The following is a 21509-nucleotide window of genomic DNA, read 5'->3' as shown; positions in this document are numbered from 1 at the left end:
TATTTTTACTCAAGTAAAGAAACTAAATACTTTCCTAACCAACAATTATTGGTTATTTAATGAAATATTACTCATAAGTTGGTATTGGCATCCATTATTGCTGCAACTGCCAGTAACTTGCTTATAAAGTGTGTGCATTACAAATAAACTCTGTAAAGAATCTGTAAGTGCAATCATTAAAATGAACAAACAGCATTAAAATATATCCAGCTGGGAGATTTTAATTACATGAGCTGTATCTTTTCTACATAAACTCCTTTAATGTTGATGACTTGTGACATGTTTTTTTGACAGTCTTTCACATGTAGTCCTTCTGAAGATTATATTTAGTATTAAACACTGTGTTGTGTCTTGGGTGGTCTGAGACTTCCTGCACATTTACAATGAAAAGTGGGCGGCAATCAGCCTGTATTTCCTGCCTTTTAATCACCTCATTCTGGAAATACTGTGGTGGTCTTCATGCGAAGCTGTACAGCTGAATGAACAGCATGAGTACATGTGCAGCAATGGCAAAAAAGTGTGGCTTTAATAATACATATTTTGACCATTGCGAGCCCACACATCGAGCAGAGTTATTACAAACATGTCATCTTTCCTTCAGTGGACTCTGAATAACGGATTTTGGCACCTCATCCTGTTTTGTTTCTTAATTTTAATGCAGATTGGATGTCTGCACTAAAGTCTTTTGCGAATATGTTTGGTGTTTAAATGTCGGTCCAGAGGAATGTTATTTTGGTGTTGAGTTGGTCCAGACCACAGTTTTGAGGGGGAGGGCAGGGAAAGTTAAGAGGAAATGGGTGTTCAAAACTCCTCCTATATCTAACTCCACATTCCTCTTCTGTGCCCTTCTCTGAATGTTTTGGAGCTAAAACGTCTGCAAGGACAGAAAGAGCACAGAAGGAGGACAGCAGCAACGACCAAATCAGAGACGCTTACTGAAGGGTGCTAACTCAAAGTCACTGAAGCTGAAGGGTAAGAACTTCCTCAAAACATCTTGGTTGTGTTTGAAATGATAGGCCTGATTTTTCTAGTGTTTTCTGAAACATACAGCATAGTATAATGTCATTTTGCTTAAAACCGATGGAGGTCACACCCACATGCGAGTCCTTAATGATACTGTTCACATTCACGAAGATGCTTTTCCACCGTGATGTGCTTTCAGTTTCTGTGGTCATTACTTTTGTTCTGTCTGTGCTAGGTACCTCAAACTGTTACATAAACCAGACGTAGTAGCATGTAATCAAACACATGCCTCTCTGAACTGTCCACAATCTAATAGCAAAAGTGATTTCCCTCTATGGGCAGCGCTGGGTGGGAAAGACAAACATGTGAAAGGTCCTAAAAGTCTAAGAGTAATGTACAGTTTCAGGTTAGGAAATATAAAAGTCTGGCAGCAGAAACAACAACATACACTCAAGTTTTGATTAGAAAAATTTAATTAATTAATGAATTAGTACATTATGCCCTTTCTAATTTATCTACCTGTAATGTAGTAGGATGTGTTTTAGGAGAAGTCCTTGTTTATTTAGCACTGCAAGTGGGCAACAATACAAATTCTGTGTTTACTTACTTAAACATCTGTATCTGGGGGAACTGACACCCAAAATGAATAAGTATTGCTTCATAATGAGACTTCCCTTTCTCTGCTTGTGTCCTCACAAATATATCTGATGGAAAAAGTCACACTGATTTAAATAAAACCAATGAGTCACTTATTTTCCATTTGACTTAAAAGGTGTTTCACAATGGATGTGGGTCATTGGGGAAAGTGTTTGAAGAGATTAATAAAGAGGAATAAGTTTAGAGCTTTTTCTTATTACCTGAAGTTTAATGACGGATCATTTATGCTGTAGGCATAAAGTTTGTACCCAGATTCATAAAAAGTACACAACAGTAGGTCAGACTGTTGGTCGGTAGGGTTTCAGACCACAAGTTTGTTTACAGCGGTTACAGGGAGCCAATGTTCTGATGTATTCCTCAGAGACCGTACAGGCTGTGAAGACTGAGAGAAATCACCTCTGTCTGGGACTCTTGTGGCCTGATAAATGGGCAGAGATTGTCAGTGCAGATGTTGAGATGCATGATGAAAGTGCTCAGAGTTTCCTCGAGAGGCAGACAGAGTCCACTGTTTCAGGCCATTGCCTCCTGAAATTTCCTGGCCATTTTAAATGACATGGAGGAAAGGGACAGGGGTTAGCAGCGGTTAATTGTGTTTCTTTGACTACAGAGCTTTTGGAAACCACCAATCATAATACAAATGGATAAAACTAACATAATAATTCCTACACAGGATATACCAGCAGCCATGGTCTTCCTGCTCATAACCCTAACAGTGCTGCATCTGGTCACCTTGGCCATGCTCCTGATTGCCACCCTGGAAAAGGTGAGACACATTGTGAGCTCATGTTGTACTGTATGGTGTCTCTTACTGTAGATGTCACTGTTAATCTGTGTAAAATGTGAACAAAACCAAACACAAAAATGTTGCACATCAACATACTAATGTGGTTTTGTGCACTGTGCCATTTTTCTTTCTTTCTTTCTTTCTTTCTTTCTTTCTTTCTTTCTTTCTTTCTTTCTTTCTTTCTTTCTTTCTTTCTTTCTTTCCGCAGTCCTGGTGGGTATGGGCTGATACAGAGATCACAGATCTCTGGTACAACTGCTTCCATGATAATGCCTCTCAGACCTGGATGTGTGCTTCTGCCAATGAAAGTGGTAAAGTGTTTCTCTGCGTGCCTGCCTGCCTACATGTGCATGCTGCTTTGTTTATTTACTGCTCATATTTTGCATTTCTGCATGATTTGTTGTTTCATAACAGCCTGAAGCTTTTTATATTTGCTTGTGAGTCAATGTCTTACATGTTTTCTCTTTGCTCTTCCAGACTGGCTGCAGTCTGTTCAGGCCCTCATGGTTCTGTCTGTGGTCTTCTCCTCCATCTCCTTCCTGGTGTTTCTGGGTCAGCTGATCACCGTCTCTAAAGGAGGTCTCTTCTACTTCACAGGCCTCTGTCAGGCCTTTGCAGGTGTTTAAAGTCTTATTCCATACACCACATAAAATGCAGTTAATTCAAATTTACCCAAATAACAAGTATTGCATGTGTAGCCAAAGCCTGACATACCTTATACCACTGGGTGACATGTCCCCTCATTACATGGCATTACTTCAATCCCACATTCACCATCCTGTTGCTGTAGATACTCACTAGAGTACCAAATTTGCATTGATCCACAGCTGAAAATACAGCCCAACAAATGCACAATTTCTTCCTGTGTAAGTAACATTTGCTAAAATCTACAGTGCACAGCTATTTTAGAAAGTTACACTTCATATCTGGGGCCCACTTTTAAAGATTTACATCTTCAGTAGGAACTACTGAGCTTTATGCTGAATGTCATGGTTTAGGGAAGTCGGGGAATTGAGAAATGGGCTGACGCATTGTTGGTTTTGGTCTTTTTGTGGCATTTGCTGACAATACAAAACATATAGAGCTATGCCAGTCTTGGCACCAAAAAAATTTATGACTGTAATGAGATAAGAGAATTTTAACTAAAACGTCTGTGTTGTGTTGCACTCCTGCAGGTTTCACAGCCTTTGCTGCTTGCCTCATCTTCACCTTCCACAGAAAGGAGATCTTAAATGACTCCAGAGATCTGAGCAAAGGACGCTTTGGCTACTGTTTCATCCTGGCATGGGTGTGTGTCCCTCTCCTCCTGGTCAGTTCAGTCCTGTATGTCCACCTGCGCAAAAAGCAGTGAGGCAAAAAAAATGAAAAACTCACTTCAATCACCTCCCAGTTACCAGCAAGCACACAAGGAAATCAGATGACTGAGAATGAAATACCTCTATGAATACACATTTCTGTTTTCTTTTCTGACTCAAGGTCCACCCCACCGTGCTACATGGTATGCGGGACATTATGTCATCATGGTGGCATCTCTGTCTGTGAGACACATTGTCACTTAAAACATTTATTAGGTAACATCATTAGGTAATGGATTCATAACTTGTTGTGTTTAATTGTGATTACGGTGAGACAATATGGAGCTCAAATGTCTTTCTTTTTGTAGGCTATTTTGTATACATTTGTGTTTACTTATTAAAAAATCAATATGTGATTGTTGTCACTTTGTAAGCAATGTTCCACATTCCTGTATTTAAAGGTCTATATATGTGTAAGGCCTGTTTCGTTTTGTATGAAGTGCGTTATGTGTAACACAGTGCTAGTGCAATCCTCCGTCATATCCTTGTGGTTGCAAAAGGGTGCGCCATCTTTGTCATTTAATCACTCATTGTTTTGTGGCTCTCCTTGTTTACTTACTAAAGTATGCTCATGCTATTTTCTACTGAATAGTAGAAGAACGGGAAGAACGTAGAACAACCCGGCAAGTATCAGTATATTTTCCAAAGAAAAATTCCAAAGAAATGAAAAAGAAACTTCTGTAATTCAACCTGAGACCTTTCGATAGGTGATCAGATACAGCACTGCATTTTACTCTTGTCCACAAACCTACCTGTCAGGCTGGACCAGTCCAAAACGAAAACTGTGAGGTAAGTGGCAGCCTCTAAAGTAAATTATACAAAACAATATTTTTCACCGCACACCTCACACACATTCAGGAAGTCTGTGAACTGAGAGCAGAATGTCAGAGACCTTGATTTATATTAAACACAGCAGCTGTGAAGGTGAGAGAGAGAGAGAGAGAGGAACAGTAGGATGGTGACCTTGTGTCTGAGCAGCTCACCGATCTGTCAGCTGCACAGAATGTCTGGAATCTAAGTAACAAGGAGTGGAAGAGTTAAGACGAGTGAGATGACATGTAAGGGAGGGAACACGCGAAGAGCTACAGGTCCTGAGAGCTTATGACTAATACTGCAGCCTGAGAGATGAGACATGCTACCCGGGAGGTGAGTTTTACGCTGTGTTGATTTTTGTATATTCATATTTTTCTTCGACTTATTTTGATATTCTCCTTACTTTCTTATGTCAACACGAGCTGGTTGACAAGACTGCTGAAGAACGTGAAATGTGCTCAGAACTGAACTTGTGAACCCTGAACAGGTGCGTTATCTCAGGAACTCATCATCAAGATTGTCACAAACGTCGAGATAAGGTGTGTTCTGGGCAGCTATTCTCGACATGGAAATACTGTGACTTTTTGTCAAAGGGATGAATGAAATGATCATTTTAACTAGATTGAAAGGTGACATGAACTGGCTCCGAATAGTCTTGTTGTCACACAGCTGTCATTAGTGGGAACTTTGATCCTCCCAGAGACACGCACCTGGCTGCGATCATGTCAAACTCCCAAGAGCAGAGCCTGGATGAGGATGCAGTGTTCCTGCCGGTGAATGAGTCCTCCCCAGAGTTCCTCCATTGTGAGAAGGAGCGTCAAGCAGTGGAAAGACTCCTAAATGCAGGACCTGAGGCCTTCTACAGCTCCATTGGCACAGAGCACGCCGGCGGCTTCCTGTCTTCTGAAGAGGTCAGCCAGATATCAGGCTGGGCTCAGGACTATCGCTTTAACTCGCTGCAGGTGCAAAGAGAGGTGAATAGAGAGGATGGCAGCTCAGAGATGGAGGACTTCTGTTCCACCTACTTTCCTTCCTACTCAGACACACCAGCCCCGAATCTAGACATTGGCTGGCCTGAAACAAGCCTGTGGGTGCCGAAGGGGAACGTTACAGTACACACCAGTCCTCCTGCTGAGGGGGAGCCTCCTGTCAGAGAGATCATCAGACGGCACTTGCAAAAAGCCAAACAAGTATGCAAATATAATGTGTATTATTGTGATTTTTTTTCATATGGGTGGAGGAAGTGGTACTTTACACGAGGCTTTAGTCAATTGCTTCTTTGCTAATTAAGATTGAACCTGTAACCTATAACCTATAATTCACTGCTTCAATTTAAACTGCAGTCAGACATAGTCTGAAAAAACATTTATTAAAATCTGTACTTTTACTTTACTATATTTTACTGTTAATACTTGTTCAGTTTCATTTTCAGTATGTAAAGTATATCATCACTAGTTGCTGCATCAAAATTTTCATCCTATAATCAGTGAAAATGAGCATGGAAAGGGATAGTTTCAATTTGTGTGAGCCACTTTCTGAGTAATCCTGTCAAATACAGGCTAAGAGACACTTTGTGTACTGTGCAGGTAATTGCCATTGTGACAGACAGATTGACAGATGGTGCAATAATTGGTGATTTACACAATGCTGCCTCCCGGGGTGTCCCTGTTTACATCATCTTGAACCAAAGGTCCATTCAGGAGAGCTTCACGCTCAACAGGCTCAGGCATCCGGTGAGTCACCTCCTACAAATCAGCACACACCTAGCAGCCATCCTCCTGTGTATATGATTTTATTTTGCCAAAATCAAGCACCGCCAATCTAACAGATCAAACCATGATGTAAAAGGTCACATCTGAAAACCCTGACATGCTGCAATTTACTCTGGAGAGGAATCTCATAGAAAGTGTATCTTTTTACTTTGGCATGCTTATGTTAGGAATGTGACATGTAGGCCTCTTAGCAACAGATAGCTCAACTGGTTGCACAACATTCATTGATGGTGAAAAACCTGCCTGATGTTGAGAACAAAAGGAAAAGATCCTATTGATGTAATGCATGAATAGTCTGTCTTACTGGTAGTTATAATGGTTTACCATGGCTAAATGTGCACAATGTTTAGCCATGCTACTGTACAGATGGCAATGTTTGTTAGATAGACTGCAATGAAATTTGGTACAGATACCTATGGTGCCCAGAGGACAAACCCTAATGACTTTGGTAATCTCTAACTTTTCATTTAGTGCCACCAGCAGGTCAAAGTTTTCACTAAAAATATTTCAACATCTCTAAGATGGATTGGCATAAAATTTGGTAGAGACATTCATGGTTCCTGGACGATGTATCCTAATTACTTCAGACTACTGTGATTGTCTGACTTTTAGCACCACCACATGGTTGACATTTTAGTGTATTGACTATTAGATTGATTACCAGTAAATTCGTTAAAGTCATGATCTCCACAGGATGAATGTTAATAACTCTGGTGCACCATACTACCAAACTAAGATAGTGAACATAGTTAAAATTATACCTGCTAATCATAAGCATGTTAGCATTGTCACTGTGAGCATATTAGCATGTTGACATTAGTATTTAGACGCCATGCCTACGTAGCCTACAGCCTCACAGAGCCACTAGCATGCCTAAAGACTGTTGTTTAAATACAAATTTTGTTCATGATACAAGTTGCGTAGCGTGTGTTTGATCATTGACATGGATAAACGCCCAGTTGTAGTGTAATTCAATCTTGAGTTTCAATTTAAGCTTGTGATCTGGCAGAATATGCGGGTCCGTGTTCTTGGAGGGAAAACCTTTTGTTCGAGGACGGGAAGAATGGTGGTTGGGGAAATGAAAGACAAGTTCCTTCTGGTGGATTTAGACACAGTGATTCACGGCAGCTACAGGTGAGCAGTTATGTCAACCTTTTTTTTGTGTGTATAACACACACTTGAGAGTGATGTAAGAAGCTGTCTTTGTACCCTGCAGCCTCACATGGACAGACGCCCACCTGCACCGGCAGCTGATCACGGTTCTGAGCGGCCCAGTTGTTGACTCATTTGACAGGGAGTTCAGGATCCTTTTTGCTGCTTCACTCCCCGTTCCAGACACTTGGAGGGTTGCAGGTATTCGTGTTGACGATGCTCATCAGCTGAAAGACCTCTCAAATCTCAGGTTTCAAAAACCTCTCCCATTGGAGCCTGAAATTACCAGCCCTCCATCCCCACCTGCTGATTCCCTCCTGGACTGGGAGGCCATGGGGGTTATCCAGAGAGAACGCTGCTTCCCAGACAGTCCTCTTAATCAACCTGAGGAAATTGTGGCCAAGGAAATGCCATTGCAGAAAAACATGCTGTTTGATAAAAGCACACCCATTAAGGACGGTTTTCCTAACAATGGAAACCAATTTTGGTATAAGAGAAGGTACATGGATCATCTTGACTTAACCAGTCTTAGTTAGTCTATGAAGTTGTCTTTGGCTCAAACATAGGCTGCAGTATGTACAAATATTATAAATCATCTTTGCGGTTTACAAACCTTGCTGTACACTGTAGAGGACATTTTTGTTATTTATAATTGAGCTTTTATTGAAACGTATACACCAAAACATTTCTTATTATTCCTTGAGTATTTACACATATGGAGGACTGTATAGTTTAAATACTTTTCTGTGTGTATGTGTTTTGCGGTACTTATCTCTTTTTGTATGTGACAGGTTAAGTGATAACATCTCCCCTGTGACAAACAATGTGCCGGATAAATCAACAACTTTCAAGTGAGTCTTGTTACAGCTAATTTTTACATGTGTTTTTTTTGGGTGGGTATTTTCTTTCCTTATATTTTGATTCTTTTAATAGCAACACACAGCCCTCGTCAACAGACCTGGCAGGTCCAGAAAATATCAAAGGGTAACAACCAAAAGATATTGGAAGCACTTTATTAACACATAAATTATTATTAAACATAACATATCTAAATGAATGTCCTTTCCTGCCTGCAGGGTGGAACGCATGATACAGAAAAATCTTTCCAGGCAACTCTCCATAGAGAAGAGCACCAACTTAGATGACAGAAGAAGAGTTGATGATAAAGCTACAGAGCCAGCAAACAATATGCCCATATTTTCTTCTACTAAGAGGAGAGAGCACTCAAAGAGGGAGCCCATTTTGGAAGAGGAAAACAGCAAAAAAACAAGCTCAAAAATGGAGAACACACCATCTTCTAGAGTAAGTAACTGGCCTTTGCTCTCGCTCAAAACACTTGCGTTAACCTTGATACAGAAAACTTTGATGCATTTTTCTCCTGACAGAAACCTTTAATCCTGAGGGTGCCGCAGTCTGAGAGCTTCAGCTCTCTGAGTGACATTATGAAGAAAATTCACCCTCAGCCGAGCTCTTCTGGGCTGCTCAAGAGAGGATCAAAAGCTGCTGTGTCCGAAATGAGCCAGTCGATGATGGACCTGAGCGTACACACAGATACAAATGATGAGAGAGCAGTGCCAAGGTTTAAAGCCGGTGTAAGTGTGTGTAGATTTGTCGTATTTCTCTGTGTGTATGCTTGTGAAGAAGGAGTGATGGGGGAGAGATACTTCATTACAAAAAGAGTTTACAGAGATTTTACCATTTTGTTTACTGAAGAAAGAGAAGAACTGTATTTTATACTGAAGATAAAGTAATGTACCATAATAATAAAATCACACAAACAGACATAATTACTCACTTACCTATCAAGCCATGCAGACTGTTTTGGTTTTTATTTGTTAGATTTGGAGATTCACCTCTGCCTCCACTCCAAAACAATGGAGGTGAATAGAATTGTGGTGCTTGCTGATAAAATACATTTTATGAATCAAAAGCAAATCAAAATCTCTATTCTGAGACTTTGTATCCTAGATAATCTAAAAAAAAAAAAAGCACTGTACAGGTTTGATTGGGACTATTGCTTTGTTGGAAAATAGTATAATAATAGGAGCTTAATTTGAGCAATACTGACTTTCTAAATGTAATGTTTCAGTGTTGTGAGCGCTACAAACAATTTCAATTCACCTCTGTTGTCTGGGGGTGGAAGCAATAATAATAATACTGGAACTATCACCATGGCTAGATGCTATTATATGTAAGTGAGAATGTTTTTGGTAATTTGGGTGAAGTAAGTAAAGACACATCTTGACAAGTAAAAAGTAAGGGTTTGTGGAGGCCATGACACACTGTTCTACAGATCCCTTTTATAACATTGAAGTATTGATATACTAACCCATGAGGAGTAACAGTGATGAGGAGCAGTTTACCTCAAAATTAGACTCAAGCACAGTTTGATTTTAACGTTCTTTGTCACTGTAAATCTCTGTTTCCTTGGCAGGGCTTTGATCCGGGTCATATGACACCTGCTTTTGCCCTGATGAAGAAGAGGAACGATGACGTGAAACATCTATTGTACAGAACTCCAAAAAACTTTATGCCCAGAGAGAGGCCCCGCAGCTCCAGTTATGCCCTCAAAATGGACTGGAGGAGGTCACTGGCAGAGAAAGAAGGAGAACAGGAATGAGGAGCGAGGAAATCAGAAATATTAGCATTGAGCACAATGTTCAGTAATAACGTCTTCTGTCACTGACGAATGGCAGCTTCTAGCAGTGAGTGGTTATGACCTCTGTAGTGTTTGTTAGGATGTATATAAACTAGTTCTGTCTGTTCATTTAATGTCCCACTGAATTTTATGATTATATGTTTCACTGTATACTCCATACATTGTGTTTGATGCAATGCTTTACTTCTGAATATGTTTAAATAAATTGTTCTGTTAATGTTGAATGGTATTACTGTTGTTGGAATTGTTATTGCGTAATGACACCAAGTAGTTACTTAACCAAAAGAAGAAATTATTATTGGAAGGATTGATTGATTGATTTTAATTTACAATATTTATTTATTTTATTAAACTTTCAGCAAGTGGCAATGCATGCACATTTGTGTTTGACACTAGCACATGAAAGAGTTAAAGGAAATGGTGAAATGGATAAGTTATTGATAGATTATGAAGGAAAGAGACAACAGGCCTGTAGCTAACACAAAGGTAATCAATACATTTTTCCCCCTGAAATTTGGGGGACTTGAAGTAAAGTTTACACTGAAACGTTCTTTAAAGACAGATACCAATCCTTTTTAGACTCCCAGCCTTTACATCCACACTTTGTGGGCCAAGAAAAATCAACACTGAAGTAACAGAACTGAAGAAGTTAGTTCCTGGCGTACTGGAGAAATTCTTCTTAATGAGAAAAACTGGGACACATGAGAGAAAACTATAATCCAGAAACCTAATTAGTTCAGCATTGAAAAATATCCAAATTACTGTATTTTCTTTTTTTTTAAGGTTTTTATTGTGTCTTCAAAATTTCTGCAGTTTTTTTTTAAATTGTTAGGTACAGATATAAGTACAATAGTAAATAGTATTAAACAATTGGAGTGATATAGGAGAAGGGCTTTATTTTGAAGGAAACGGGTATAATATCCAGAAGCATATGAACAATCTTCACCTTCCCAAACATCTCTCAGGCAGAGGTCAGTTTTCAGTCAGATACAGGGGTCCTAATTCATGAAACACTATTACTGTTTAGTTAAAAATCAATCCTGAAGTAGACTTTAATGTCTCTGTTAAAATCTTTTCAACCGTATGAATTTCTTTAATGATAATCAAATCCATTTTCATTTATTTGATTTTACCCTATAAATAAAATCATTTAAAACTCACTCAGTATGCTCCTCCAGCAGGTGGCGGTAGGCGCCTTTCACGTCACTGTGTAAGACCGCCATTAAACACAAAGAAGAAGAAATCCCGGACGCACATGGTGATCAGTGGAGAAATGTGTTGAACTCGACAGGATAACTTTATTTTAATCTCCACACACAAACACTGGCGTTGAACAGTTTTGTTGCTAACGTGTAGCAAACTCGTTGAGTTCACTGCCACCATGGTTCGAGAAAAAAGGTGAGTTTGGCTAAAGTCTAATGTGATTGTTTTGTCTCTCTTCTCGTCACTGAGTCGTGTTATTGGAACATTTAAATTAGCCCAGACGCCTTTTACATTTCCCACCATGACCTACAAGAAATTAAAATAAACGCCAACATAAACCTCCTCTGAATGCTGCAGAGAAGAGACTGATCTCTTGTCTCCTCTCTTTACTGCTCAGGGGTAAACCGGTTCGACGGCCAAAAAAGACTGAGCGATTTGATGAAGACGACCCTGAAGCCTACAAGAATATGCCTGTCCCCGATAAGGTAAGAGGAAGATCTGTCACTGCTGCTACAGCGGGGTTGTCTGAGAGTTGTATCACTACGTTTCGGACAGTATAAGAATACCTGTACATCAGGTGCACCTTCTTTTTCATCAGTGCTTCAGTATCAGTAATGTGGCAATGTTTTCCCTGTGTGTTCTGGTTTACAGTATTAAATCTGAACTACAGGTGGCTGGTATGATGTGTAAGGCCAGACATATACTTGCTTTTAACTGTGCATTTACATGATGACTGCCTCGCATATCCCCAGTGGTCTGTTTGGACTGTAACTTTCTTATAACAACAACAATCTGAGAGTCTAGTCTTCATACTGTGTTATTGATAGGAGAACAAGCTGCTCTCAGCCATCAGTGCTGACAGTCACATTTAAACATGTCTCCTCTTTTTCTTTTTAGAAATCATCGCAGTACACAAAGGACAAAATCGATCAGTTTCACGATGATAAGATTGCAGTAAGTTGACCTCATTAGTAGTTCTGTGGTACATGTGTATATGTATACGTGTGGCGCTGTCTTTATGTTCTCTTAACTGTTTTTGTTGTGCTCTCTTTGCTACAGAAACTTCTCGCCAGCGGTGTTCAAATGGAGAGCGACCTGGAGGAGCTGGACGATGAGGTGATGACTTATGTGTTAGTTTTGATTTACCTTCAGAAAATGAATGTAGCTTTAGAACAAATTTAAGCTGTTCTGAATTTCACAGGAGGAAGTGATGGCGCTGGACGATTCGGAGTCTGAGGATGAGGAAGAGGGGACAGACATGGAGAGTGATCTAGAGGGGAAAAAAGAAGAAGGTAAATGTAAAATCATCAGTTTATATCCAGGTTTGTTTGCTGTCATACAAGCACATTCAACTGTAAGTTTGCTGTCTTCCTCAGATCTTCCTAATGAAATGGCGTGGGGCACCAAGAAGAAGATGTTCTATGACACGGACTATGTGTCCACCAGTAAGCATCTTTTAACTCCAGACATTTTTGTTGAGGCAATCAGTGATCATTTGGCTGATGTTTGCTCATGCAACATTTAATTGTTTTATTACAGAAGGGAAAACGCAAGAAGAGTTGGAAGCTGAGGAACAGGAGGAAGAAGAAGAGGCTAAAAATATCCAAAAACGTTTAGCTGCAAATCTGAGCGAGGAGGATTATGATTTAAACTTTTTTAAGGTTTTTTTTTTTTTTAAATTGCAAATCTGTCCTGTATACCTCCTGTTAATTCCACCTGTAATGATTTAAACATATGTTTTTTTTTTTGGTTTACTTTGGTTGTTTTATGTCGTTGTCTGAATGAAGGAATTTGCTGTGGAGGAGAAGGATGAAAACAAAACTGTAGAAAAGGAGGAGAGGATTGTGAAAGACCTGAAGCAGATGTCCAAGAAGGAAAAAATGAAACTTCTGAAGAAGGATTCACCAGAGCTGCTTGAACTTATTCAGGACTTCAAGGCAAAGGTAAGACGACCTCAGAATTAATAAGCCAAACAATATTTACTTAGTTACTACAGACCAGCATGTAATTAATGTGAATTAATTTTGTTACCACTTGATCTGTGCAGCTCACTGAACTCAAGGATGAGCTGCAGCCTCTTGTACAGATGGTCAAGGACGGAAAGATCCCACCAGGAAAGGTGAGTTCATTCAGCTTAATTTCTAGCTGTGAATTTGTCACCACACTTTGAATTAAAGTGACTATAGTCCATATTGTTTCAGTGTATCAAATCAAAATGTAAAAAAAAAAGTAGCTTGTTGTAATCAACATATAGAAAAATATCACCTGAATCTGAAGCTGCCCTATTAATGTTTTTTTTAATCTGTGTAGTTGTATTTTAAATGTGATGTTTGGAGCTGTGTTGTAAGCATGTAGTGTGAATGTGTGTTGGAGAGTTCCAAGAAACATTAATAATGTCATGTAGATATGGTAATCAAGTTTCTGAATCTGAATAATTTCCATCCTGTCTTCCAAAGGGTGCTGACTACCTCAAGACAAAACAGCAACTGTATCTGAAGTAAGTTGTAATTAAATAGTAATTACACATTACAAAAAAAACATGTAACAGTCCTTTGTTGAGTGAGTAATGATTGTTTCCTGCCACAGTTACTGCACAAACATCAGTTTCTATATGGTGCTGAAAGCAAAACGTATCCCGGCTCATAACCATCCTGTTATTGAAAGACTCCTCACATACAGAAATGTAAGTCCACACATTGACATTAACACCTGCTGCCAGTGGGGCATACAGTATAGTTACACACACATCTACATTAGTTACAACCCTCTCTCGTACTGACTCTTCTGCCTGCAGCTCATCAATGAATTAGGCTCGGTAGATGCTCGGCTTGCGCCACAGTTCCGCAAACTACTGAGTGGTGAGGAGAAAGATAATGCCACCAGCAGACCAGCAGAGGGCAAGAAGACCAGAGTCTCCAGTAAGAAGGAAAAGGTGGGATTTAAAAAAATATTTTTTAAGGATTCACAGACCTTAAGGGTTTCCTCAATTTGAATCTGTTACTGATGTTGAATGTGATGTAATGCATTTTTTAAGCAGGATTCTGGAGAAACTATGCCTGAGGTTGAGGAGGACTCGGACTCTGACCTGAACGAGGAAGCAGCTTTGCGTTTCTACAGAGACGTGGAGGAGCGGTTGAAACTGAAGAGGAAAGGCAACACACCAGAAGCTGAGGAGTAAGTATGATTTGAGTCGTCAAATGACAGTTGGGACAAAATCAACTTGGGCATCTGATAAATTGTCAATTTGTTGAAGGTTGGAAGACAATGAGGATGAGGAGGAAGAGCCTGATCCAGATGCCAAGAGAGGAATCACTTACCAGGTACTGAGTTACTTTGTGGACTTTCTTTGTTTAAAGAAAAGTCTCAAACATATAATTATCTATAGTTTTTTTGGTCACATGAGGGCGCCATTTGCTCTGGTACTCCTAGGTATGTTTGACCCACTGTGTCTATTTAGTACAAAAATATGGATTACAGTGGATGTCCAGTTGTTTCAACTCTGCAACTTCAAACAAATTTGCTAATGTCTGTACATCAGAGCAAGCTTACAACAACTAACTGTTGCTCATGTCATTTATTATTGGCTGCAGTCTTCTACCCCTTTTGGATTTTAGGTTTAAGCGAATATTCAAGATACATCTTCTTTTTTTTCCTATATATACATTTCAGTATTCTCATGCATTTCATGTTACTTTGTCACTTCTGAGCAGTTGTTCTAAGTATGTGCTTCTACCAATTCCACAGATGGCCAAGAACAAGGGGCTCACACCAAAAAGGAAGAAAATTGACCGTAATCCCAGAGTCAAGAACAGAGAGAAGTTCAGACGGGCCAAAATCCGCAGAAAGGGCCAGGTTTGTATTCCACACATTGATGAGAACATCTTTATCACACTGTTGAAGTGCGTCATAAAGCTTCCAGGGTTTGTCTGCGGGCTTATCAGTTTGAATAAAGAGTGTATGTCCATATGTTGCATTCCCAAGATCAATATTGAGACTGTTTGTTTTTACATTCGCTAGGTCCGTGATGTTCGTCGTGAGGATAAGAGATACAGCGGAGAGATGTCTGGTATTCGTGCTGGTGTCAAGAAGAGCGTCAAACTTAAGTAACCAAGAGAGAATCCAAAATATGCCGCTGCCAAGTGTAAGCATGAGAAAACACCAATGGACTGTACTTGTAAATGTTTATTATAGGTGACTCTTGTAGTAATGCATTTCACAGAATTATTCAACCTTTAATCATTGTCGTAGAAAAGACATCAAAATGTTTTTCTGTGCAAGATAATGGCGCACTGTGAATAAACATTTTCTAAACTTTCAATAACTTGTATATTGTCCCTGTACAGAGACAGCCTTTATAAGCTTAGAGACCCGTTTTTAGAGCACATTAAAAAGGACAAGGGAAAGCATGATGTGTTTATAGTTACAGTTATTTCTAAGGTTATGCAACCATACAACATACTGAAGTATGAAAAGCCAAGCTCAGGATCAGGATTAGGTTCAGGAAAGAGCACAGACAACAACGTACAGCTGCGTCATTGACTCAAACATGCAGTGTAGTCGATTGCCGTCAGCCCCCTTGTTGAGTTATGAACTTGTTGTGTGCCGATGTCAGGTTGCTCACTATCCTGTCCTCTATCTCCACTTCATTTTTCTCATCCTCCTCTGTGAGGATCAGCTCAGCCTGAGTCTCAGGGGTCACCACCACCACATAACCCCGTCTAGTGTCCAGTACATTGGCCACTACCGCCTGGTGCCTGTAGGTGTCCAGAGCCCGTCGAGCCTTGTCCAGCAGGATGGCTACGTCTGTCTCTAGCTTAAAAGATATGACAAATGCTTGAGGTGCCCAGTCCTTCACCAGTGGGGACAGTATCTTGGGGACCATGTTCATGCTGAGCTGAAAGGGGAAAAAAATATATAGTATATTCTCATTAATAACAAGAGTTTACAGTCATGCAAGCAGCTCTCTCTGTTTCAGGTCTTTTCCTGCAGGTCTTTGTATGTTAATGTTGCTAGATAAAAAGTTAGGGATCACCAAAGTCCTGGCTTTATTATTTGTTACACTCACTTGAAGAGGTCCATTAGAAGACTGGATTTTGTGTTCAGGCATCTCGGATGCTGGGATGTAGAAATCAGACACTGCTGCAGCCAGATAAAACATGGCCTTGGATCCTACGTGCAGAATAAAAACATTTGAGGACAAGTTATGAACAATCTCCCTGATAAGAGCACAACTTCAACCTGCGACTTGTTAATTTGTACCTATTGTGTTGAGTGCCTGTGCTGCTGCTTTGAGTAGATGCAGATACTCTGACAGAGTGCTGAACTCAATGGGGAGAATAAGTCTGCTTTCTTTCACTTCCTGGTATCGCTTCAGCACTTTGCCAATTTTTGGAAGCACCTGCTGGTTAACAACCACTTCACCAGAGTTACTGGATGCACCTTCTCCAGATGTGAACTTCAGGGCATCCAGCATGTTAATGGTTGAGAACATGCGTGTATATGGGTAAAGCGAGCGGTGCCTGTGTAGGAAGATGACAGCGTAGCCTGACTCTATGAAATACTCAGCTGAGGAGGCTCCTCGTCTGCCGCTGCTGAAGTTGTCGAGGAAGCGAACAGTGCGAGACTCTAAGGGAACTTTGGTGCCTCCTGATGTGATGAGAACCACACGGCGACCTTCTGCTGCATGATGCTCAGCAAAGGCAGCCATCTTCTCTTTAACCTCCTCGACGTGGGAGGGAGCGGCGAATTCTTCAGCTAGCTGCCCATCAATGGAAGACATTCTGGGTTCAGCCATCACCTGATGAGAGAGTGGTATCAGAATATCAGACCTATGTTAAAAGGGGAACTCCACAGTTTTTGTATATCAACATGAGTTCAGCCTGTTAAACCAGTAGTTTGTATTTTGTGGTTCTGAAGGGAATTTCCTTAAGTTTGAGTAAATAACCTTTGATGATTATAATATGTACAGTAGAAATGAGCAAAATAAAACGTGCTGTTGAATCCTTAATGCAAAGTAAACATTAGAGGACGGTTCATGAGCAGTAAGCTCAGCTTGGAAATACAGGGAAAGACGTGTCTAATAGAAAACTGGGGTTGCATCATGGGAAGGGTAGGATTTTTAGGGACTAAAAAAATGTTAAAAATGTAATATTTTGGCCTCTACAGCATCAAATGGAAGAGGAATAGTAATTACTAGAGTCCTAACAGGCCCATATTGAAGAGAAGCATATATGTTGGCCTCTAAGTAAAAAGAAAATTAGATATAATTTAACTGTTTGAATCATTGTTGTTGGGTTCCATATAGATAGTGGCATATAGTTAGCTATGTATAATTGTACTGCATTATACTGAGAGGTATTATAATAGTACTAATAATAATTATATAACTGGAGAATACTGACTTCTAAACGGCTTACGCCAGGCTGAACTGTTGGCTCTAAAAGTTAAAAAAAAAATCTAAATAATGTGGAATATTTGAAGGTGTGTCAAAGAGATGTCGCTATATTGAACTGCTGGCTTTAATTTTAGTATTGTATTTTATTATTACTATGAATGGAGATTTGAAAAAAATTGACTATCTCATAAGGTTTAATATTGTTTACAACTGAACATAAGTGTAGAACTGAGTTGAATGGAGATGTAGTCAAGAAAATCTGTCTGTCTGTCTCTTTGCCCGTCTGTCTGTCAAACTGGGCTGTGTGTTGCCATGGTGATGCTGCCGCTGCCTGCTCTGCCTTTCTCCTGGCCTAGAGGCTTCATTGGATAGAGAATTTAGCTGAAGCGCACCTCTGATATTTACGCTTCTACGGCCCAGACCGTAACTCCTATCACCGAAATGAGGATATCATCGGCGAGAGGAGAGCCTGCTGACAACATGTGGTGAAATTTGTGTGTTTACGGTCAGAAATGTGACCACACTAGCTGTCGGAAGAAGTGGCTGCTTATGCTCCACTCCTTAAATGTCTTCTCTTATTTATAATGGAAGTAAATGAGGCAGTTGGTTGTTGCTCCTGTCGCTTGGAAGCTCATAAAGACAACATCGTAAGTCTGTTTGTTTCCACATGTCACATGTCTGTAACCGGCACAAGTTTTCCTATGTTTTGATGTACAATCATGTACGTGGAGTGAAAACTGTGGCTCTAAGAGCAAGTTTAAAACAAACATTTTAGACAATTTCAAATCGTTTGTCCACTCTAGTGATGATGTCACGCACTCTAGCTCTGAACATTCCACGCAATACACACTAATGGAAAAGTGTCAGAAGGGCTGAAATTTTCATGAATTTTGAACTGAGATTGTGTGAAAAGTTTGAAAGATATAAAAAAGCTGAATTAATGTCAGAAAGTCCTAGTTGTCGTGGACGATTTAAAGTTTGAATGGAGTTTCTATGTGAATGTATGAATTTGTGGGAAGAGGTTAAAGATGAGTGGGTTTGAAGGGTTTTCTCATTGACTTCCATTGTATTTGGGTTTTTTTTTAAAGTTGAATACTTTGAAATGTTTTAATGGGATTTTAAAAGTGAAATAATAGCTAAAATGGCTGAAAAATGTGGAATATTGGAGAGTTTTGATGGAGTTTCAAGCTGAAAGTATGAACAAATATTTACAAAATTATGAAAGTTATCAAAAAACCGAATAGAAGCTGAATGTTTCACTAAATCACTGTATGTTACTGGACTTTAGAGGATGCTTGCAGTCATGTTATACGAATATATATATTCCTCACAGTGTGCGTGAACCTTACAGGTTAACCTCGACCTTTAAACGTCTGAAAGATGTGGACTATTTCAGTGTTTGAATGGAGCTTCTAGCTGAAAGCATAAATGAGTAGTTAACCGCTGAAAAACCATGAAAAACTAGGAATTCTCCATAAGGAATGAATAGGGAAAAATCGACGGGAAAACGGGGAATATTTCGGAAAATATGAAAGGTATGAATGAGAAAAGTATTAGCAATAATGTCCTAATTGAGTTGAACGTTTTGACGTTTGAATGAAGTCTGTGAAAGTAGTGAAGAGAACACACATGTATATTACATTCACAACACACACACACACACACATATATATATATATAACTACAACCTCCAAAATGTGCATAAAGTTGACAGTCTGAGCAATAACTGAGCATTATGAACATCACTGTATGTAACTTGCAGTAATGTTATATAAATATATATTCCTCACAGTATGCATGAACCTTACAGGTTAACCTTGACCTTAACATTATTATACGCAATATAATCTCTTTGCTGGCCACTGCTTTACTACAGGAAACCCAGTCCAGTAGATCATTTTATGAAGGACAAAATAAGGTGGACTTTGTTTTTTTAATAATCACGCAAATGTGCAGAAATATGACAGGTTGGGAAGATAAAACACACCATGTGACGTTGCCTGCCACCGCGACGACACCCGGGAGCAAAACAAACACAACGTTTCTTTCTATCATATCAACTTAAAAGACAAAACTGCAAAATGATCCTACTTTAGATTCCGAGGTGGTTCTCAGTCAGCTTTCACAACAATTTCTGCACTTCCTGAAACCAGCGAGCTGCATTCTTTGGTCTTTATAAATACACAAGAAACCCGTCAGCGCCCCCAGTGGCCGCGGACGGCACTGCCGCCTGTATCTCACAAGTGCGTCAATTACTTTCTCACTTTCATATGAGGTGTCAGACTTTATGAACGAAAGCATCACCGGTGGCGCACACGGGCCCCCCAGGAGACCAGAGGGGGGATTTCTTTAAAGAGGGGATCTTTTTGGAGCGGACTGTCCCACTGAGTCAGCAAATGCCAGGGCAGAGAGTGTTTGGTGCTCATTAGAGCTTCTTAAGATCTTAAAGCTCATCTGATTCTTGCTTTTGTGAATTTTTTTTAAAATAAGTTGGAATGGCATAAATTAAAAGCTCCTTTTCTCAAAAAAAGAAATGCTGTCTGGATCTGGATGCTACATTTGACATGTAATTTCTGGTGAGTGTTACTATTTACTTTCTGAAGGGATTAAATTAAATGTATTAGAATCTCTCCAGATACAAAGATTCATATTATTGCAGGTACAAAAATAAAATGTGTTACGGGACTGAATAACTTTGAAACAGTCTATGATGTAGGACAGTGCAGTTTATTTTAGTGTTTTCTATTTTACCAAAACACCACACAAAGTGAGATTCAACTAATTGAGAATATTATTTATTATTATAAATCCTACAGTCATACAATTAAAGGCCTCACTTGGTCGACAAATTTCAATTTGCATTCACTTGGAAATTTGATCTACTTTTTATTATTTATCATGGGTAACAAACAACATACACAAACCAATTACCAACAATTAACACAGAAATAATAAAATAATAAAAGAGGGTTTCTAGATATTTACTTGAAATGACCTGTACACACTGCAGCATTTACACCTGCTGAGACTGTAAGGAAGAACAAAATTCTCTCTTAAGGCAAGTGGAAAAAACAAATGTTGTTTTGCTGAATGTAACCTTTTGGAGATAACCTAAAGGGTTGTGTGGACCTGTGTAGAGGCTTACGGGAAATTCTGTGGTTTAAATAACTTTCCGACTGATTCTTTTTTCAACCTTTTGCACCCTACAGCGCCTCAGATAATCAGTTATGATGTCTGTATAGAAACTCTTAGGGTCAGTCATTTTTTCTGTTAATGTTTTTATTTACATTCCTGTACATTTAGGCCTACAGACATTAATTTATTTTCAGGATTTATTAGCAGCAGTGCCTGTGGTCAACCCACAAGAGGCGCTGTTGCCCTGCTGAATAGATCACAACACTTCAGCCTGGCTGCTTTCTTTGATACATGTTTGATTGATGGTGTTGATTAAGATTAACCTGATTACTTCCTCACGTTTAGTTGATGACTTGTTGTTGTTATAAAAACAAAATGGCCACTATTGTACAGACCCAACACCAGTTAAACAGATAAATTAAGAGTTGATTCAGGTTGTAATAAACCTGGAGTCCTGTGTGTCAGTTGCACCTTAGTCAGGCTGTTTGTTAGTGGTAATGGAAAAGAAGCATAAAATCTAGAGATGGACAAAACAATACAAAAGAGCTACAATCAGATTATATCATATTTAAAAATAAATATATAGATAATAGGCTTAAATCTAAATGGAATAATTAGTCTA

General features: G+C 39.4%; 4 protein-coding genes across 9 annotated transcripts; 3 read left to right on the top strand and 1 right to left on the bottom strand.

Annotated features, from left to right (window-relative positions):
* The first annotated feature begins 518 nt into the window (after window positions 1-518).
* Window positions 519-4115, top strand: emp3a (epithelial membrane protein 3a). Its single transcript, XM_051414604.1, has 5 exons — window positions 519-972; window positions 2291-2383; window positions 2613-2715; window positions 2882-3022; window positions 3580-4115. Exons 2-5 carry the CDS (start codon window positions 2306-2308, stop codon window positions 3753-3755), a joined length of 498 nt encoding a protein of 165 aa, XP_051270564.1. The 5' UTR covers window positions 519-972; window positions 2291-2305; the 3' UTR covers window positions 3756-4115.
* A 126-nt stretch (window positions 4116-4241) lies between these two features.
* On the top strand, window positions 4242-10384 carry fam83e (family with sequence similarity 83 member E). Of its 4 annotated transcripts, none has more exons than XM_051414593.1 (11): window positions 4242-4548; window positions 4673-4905; window positions 5060-5762; window positions 6159-6305; window positions 7354-7478; window positions 7561-7995; window positions 8288-8347; window positions 8430-8480; window positions 8573-8798; window positions 8882-9088; window positions 9931-10384. In XM_051414593.1, the coding sequence occupies exons 3-11, from the start codon at window positions 5295-5297 to the stop codon at window positions 10114-10116; spliced, it is 1905 nt and encodes a 634-aa protein (XP_051270553.1). In that variant the 5' UTR covers window positions 4242-4548; window positions 4673-4905; window positions 5060-5294; the 3' UTR covers window positions 10117-10384. The 4 variants fall into 4 exon arrangements, with proteins under 4 accessions (XP_051270553.1, XP_051270552.1, XP_051270554.1 ...); XM_051414592.1 differs by having other exon boundaries at window positions 4995-5762; XM_051414594.1 differs by lacking the exon at window positions 8430-8480 and having other exon boundaries at window positions 4673-5762.
* Window positions 10385-11386: 1002 nt separating this feature from the next.
* On the top strand, window positions 11387-15679 carry utp3 (UTP3 small subunit processome component). Of its 2 annotated transcripts, none has more exons than XM_051415619.1 (16): window positions 11387-11553; window positions 11756-11843; window positions 12256-12312; window positions 12418-12474; window positions 12560-12650; window positions 12735-12803; window positions 12898-13019; window positions 13146-13301; window positions 13406-13477; window positions 13815-13855; window positions 13945-14041; window positions 14153-14290; window positions 14396-14532; window positions 14612-14678; window positions 15103-15210; window positions 15376-15679. In XM_051415619.1, exons 1-16 carry the CDS (start codon window positions 11537-11539, stop codon window positions 15463-15465), a joined length of 1407 nt encoding a protein of 468 aa, XP_051271579.1. In that variant the 5' UTR covers window positions 11387-11536; the 3' UTR covers window positions 15466-15679. The 2 variants fall into 2 exon arrangements, with proteins under 2 accessions (XP_051271579.1, XP_051271578.1); XM_051415618.1 differs by having other exon boundaries at window positions 14393-14532.
* On the bottom strand, window positions 15523-19939 carry ppcs (phosphopantothenoylcysteine synthetase). 2 transcript variants are annotated; one of them, XM_051415621.1, is made up of 4 exons: window positions 19844-19939; window positions 16618-17155; window positions 16424-16527; window positions 15523-16252 (listed from the first exon to the last, which is right to left on the bottom strand). In XM_051415621.1, the coding sequence occupies exons 2-4, from the start codon at window positions 17150-17152 to the stop codon at window positions 15926-15928; spliced, it is 966 nt and encodes a 321-aa protein (XP_051271581.1). In that variant the 5' UTR covers window positions 17153-17155; window positions 19844-19939; the 3' UTR covers window positions 15523-15925. The 2 variants fall into 2 exon arrangements, with proteins under 2 accessions (XP_051271581.1, XP_051271580.1); XM_051415620.1 differs by having other exon boundaries at window positions 19740-19900.
* Between the last annotated feature and the right edge of the window lie 1570 nt (window positions 19940-21509).

The sequence above is a fragment of the Dicentrarchus labrax genome, unplaced genomic scaffold, assembly GCF_905237075.1.
Source record: "Dicentrarchus labrax unplaced genomic scaffold, dlabrax2021, whole genome shotgun sequence".
NCBI classification, from domain to species: domain Eukaryota; kingdom Metazoa; phylum Chordata; class Actinopteri; family Moronidae; genus Dicentrarchus; species Dicentrarchus labrax.
Note: the sequence above shows the minus strand (reverse complement) of the source record. Positions and strands in the feature narration are given on the sequence as shown.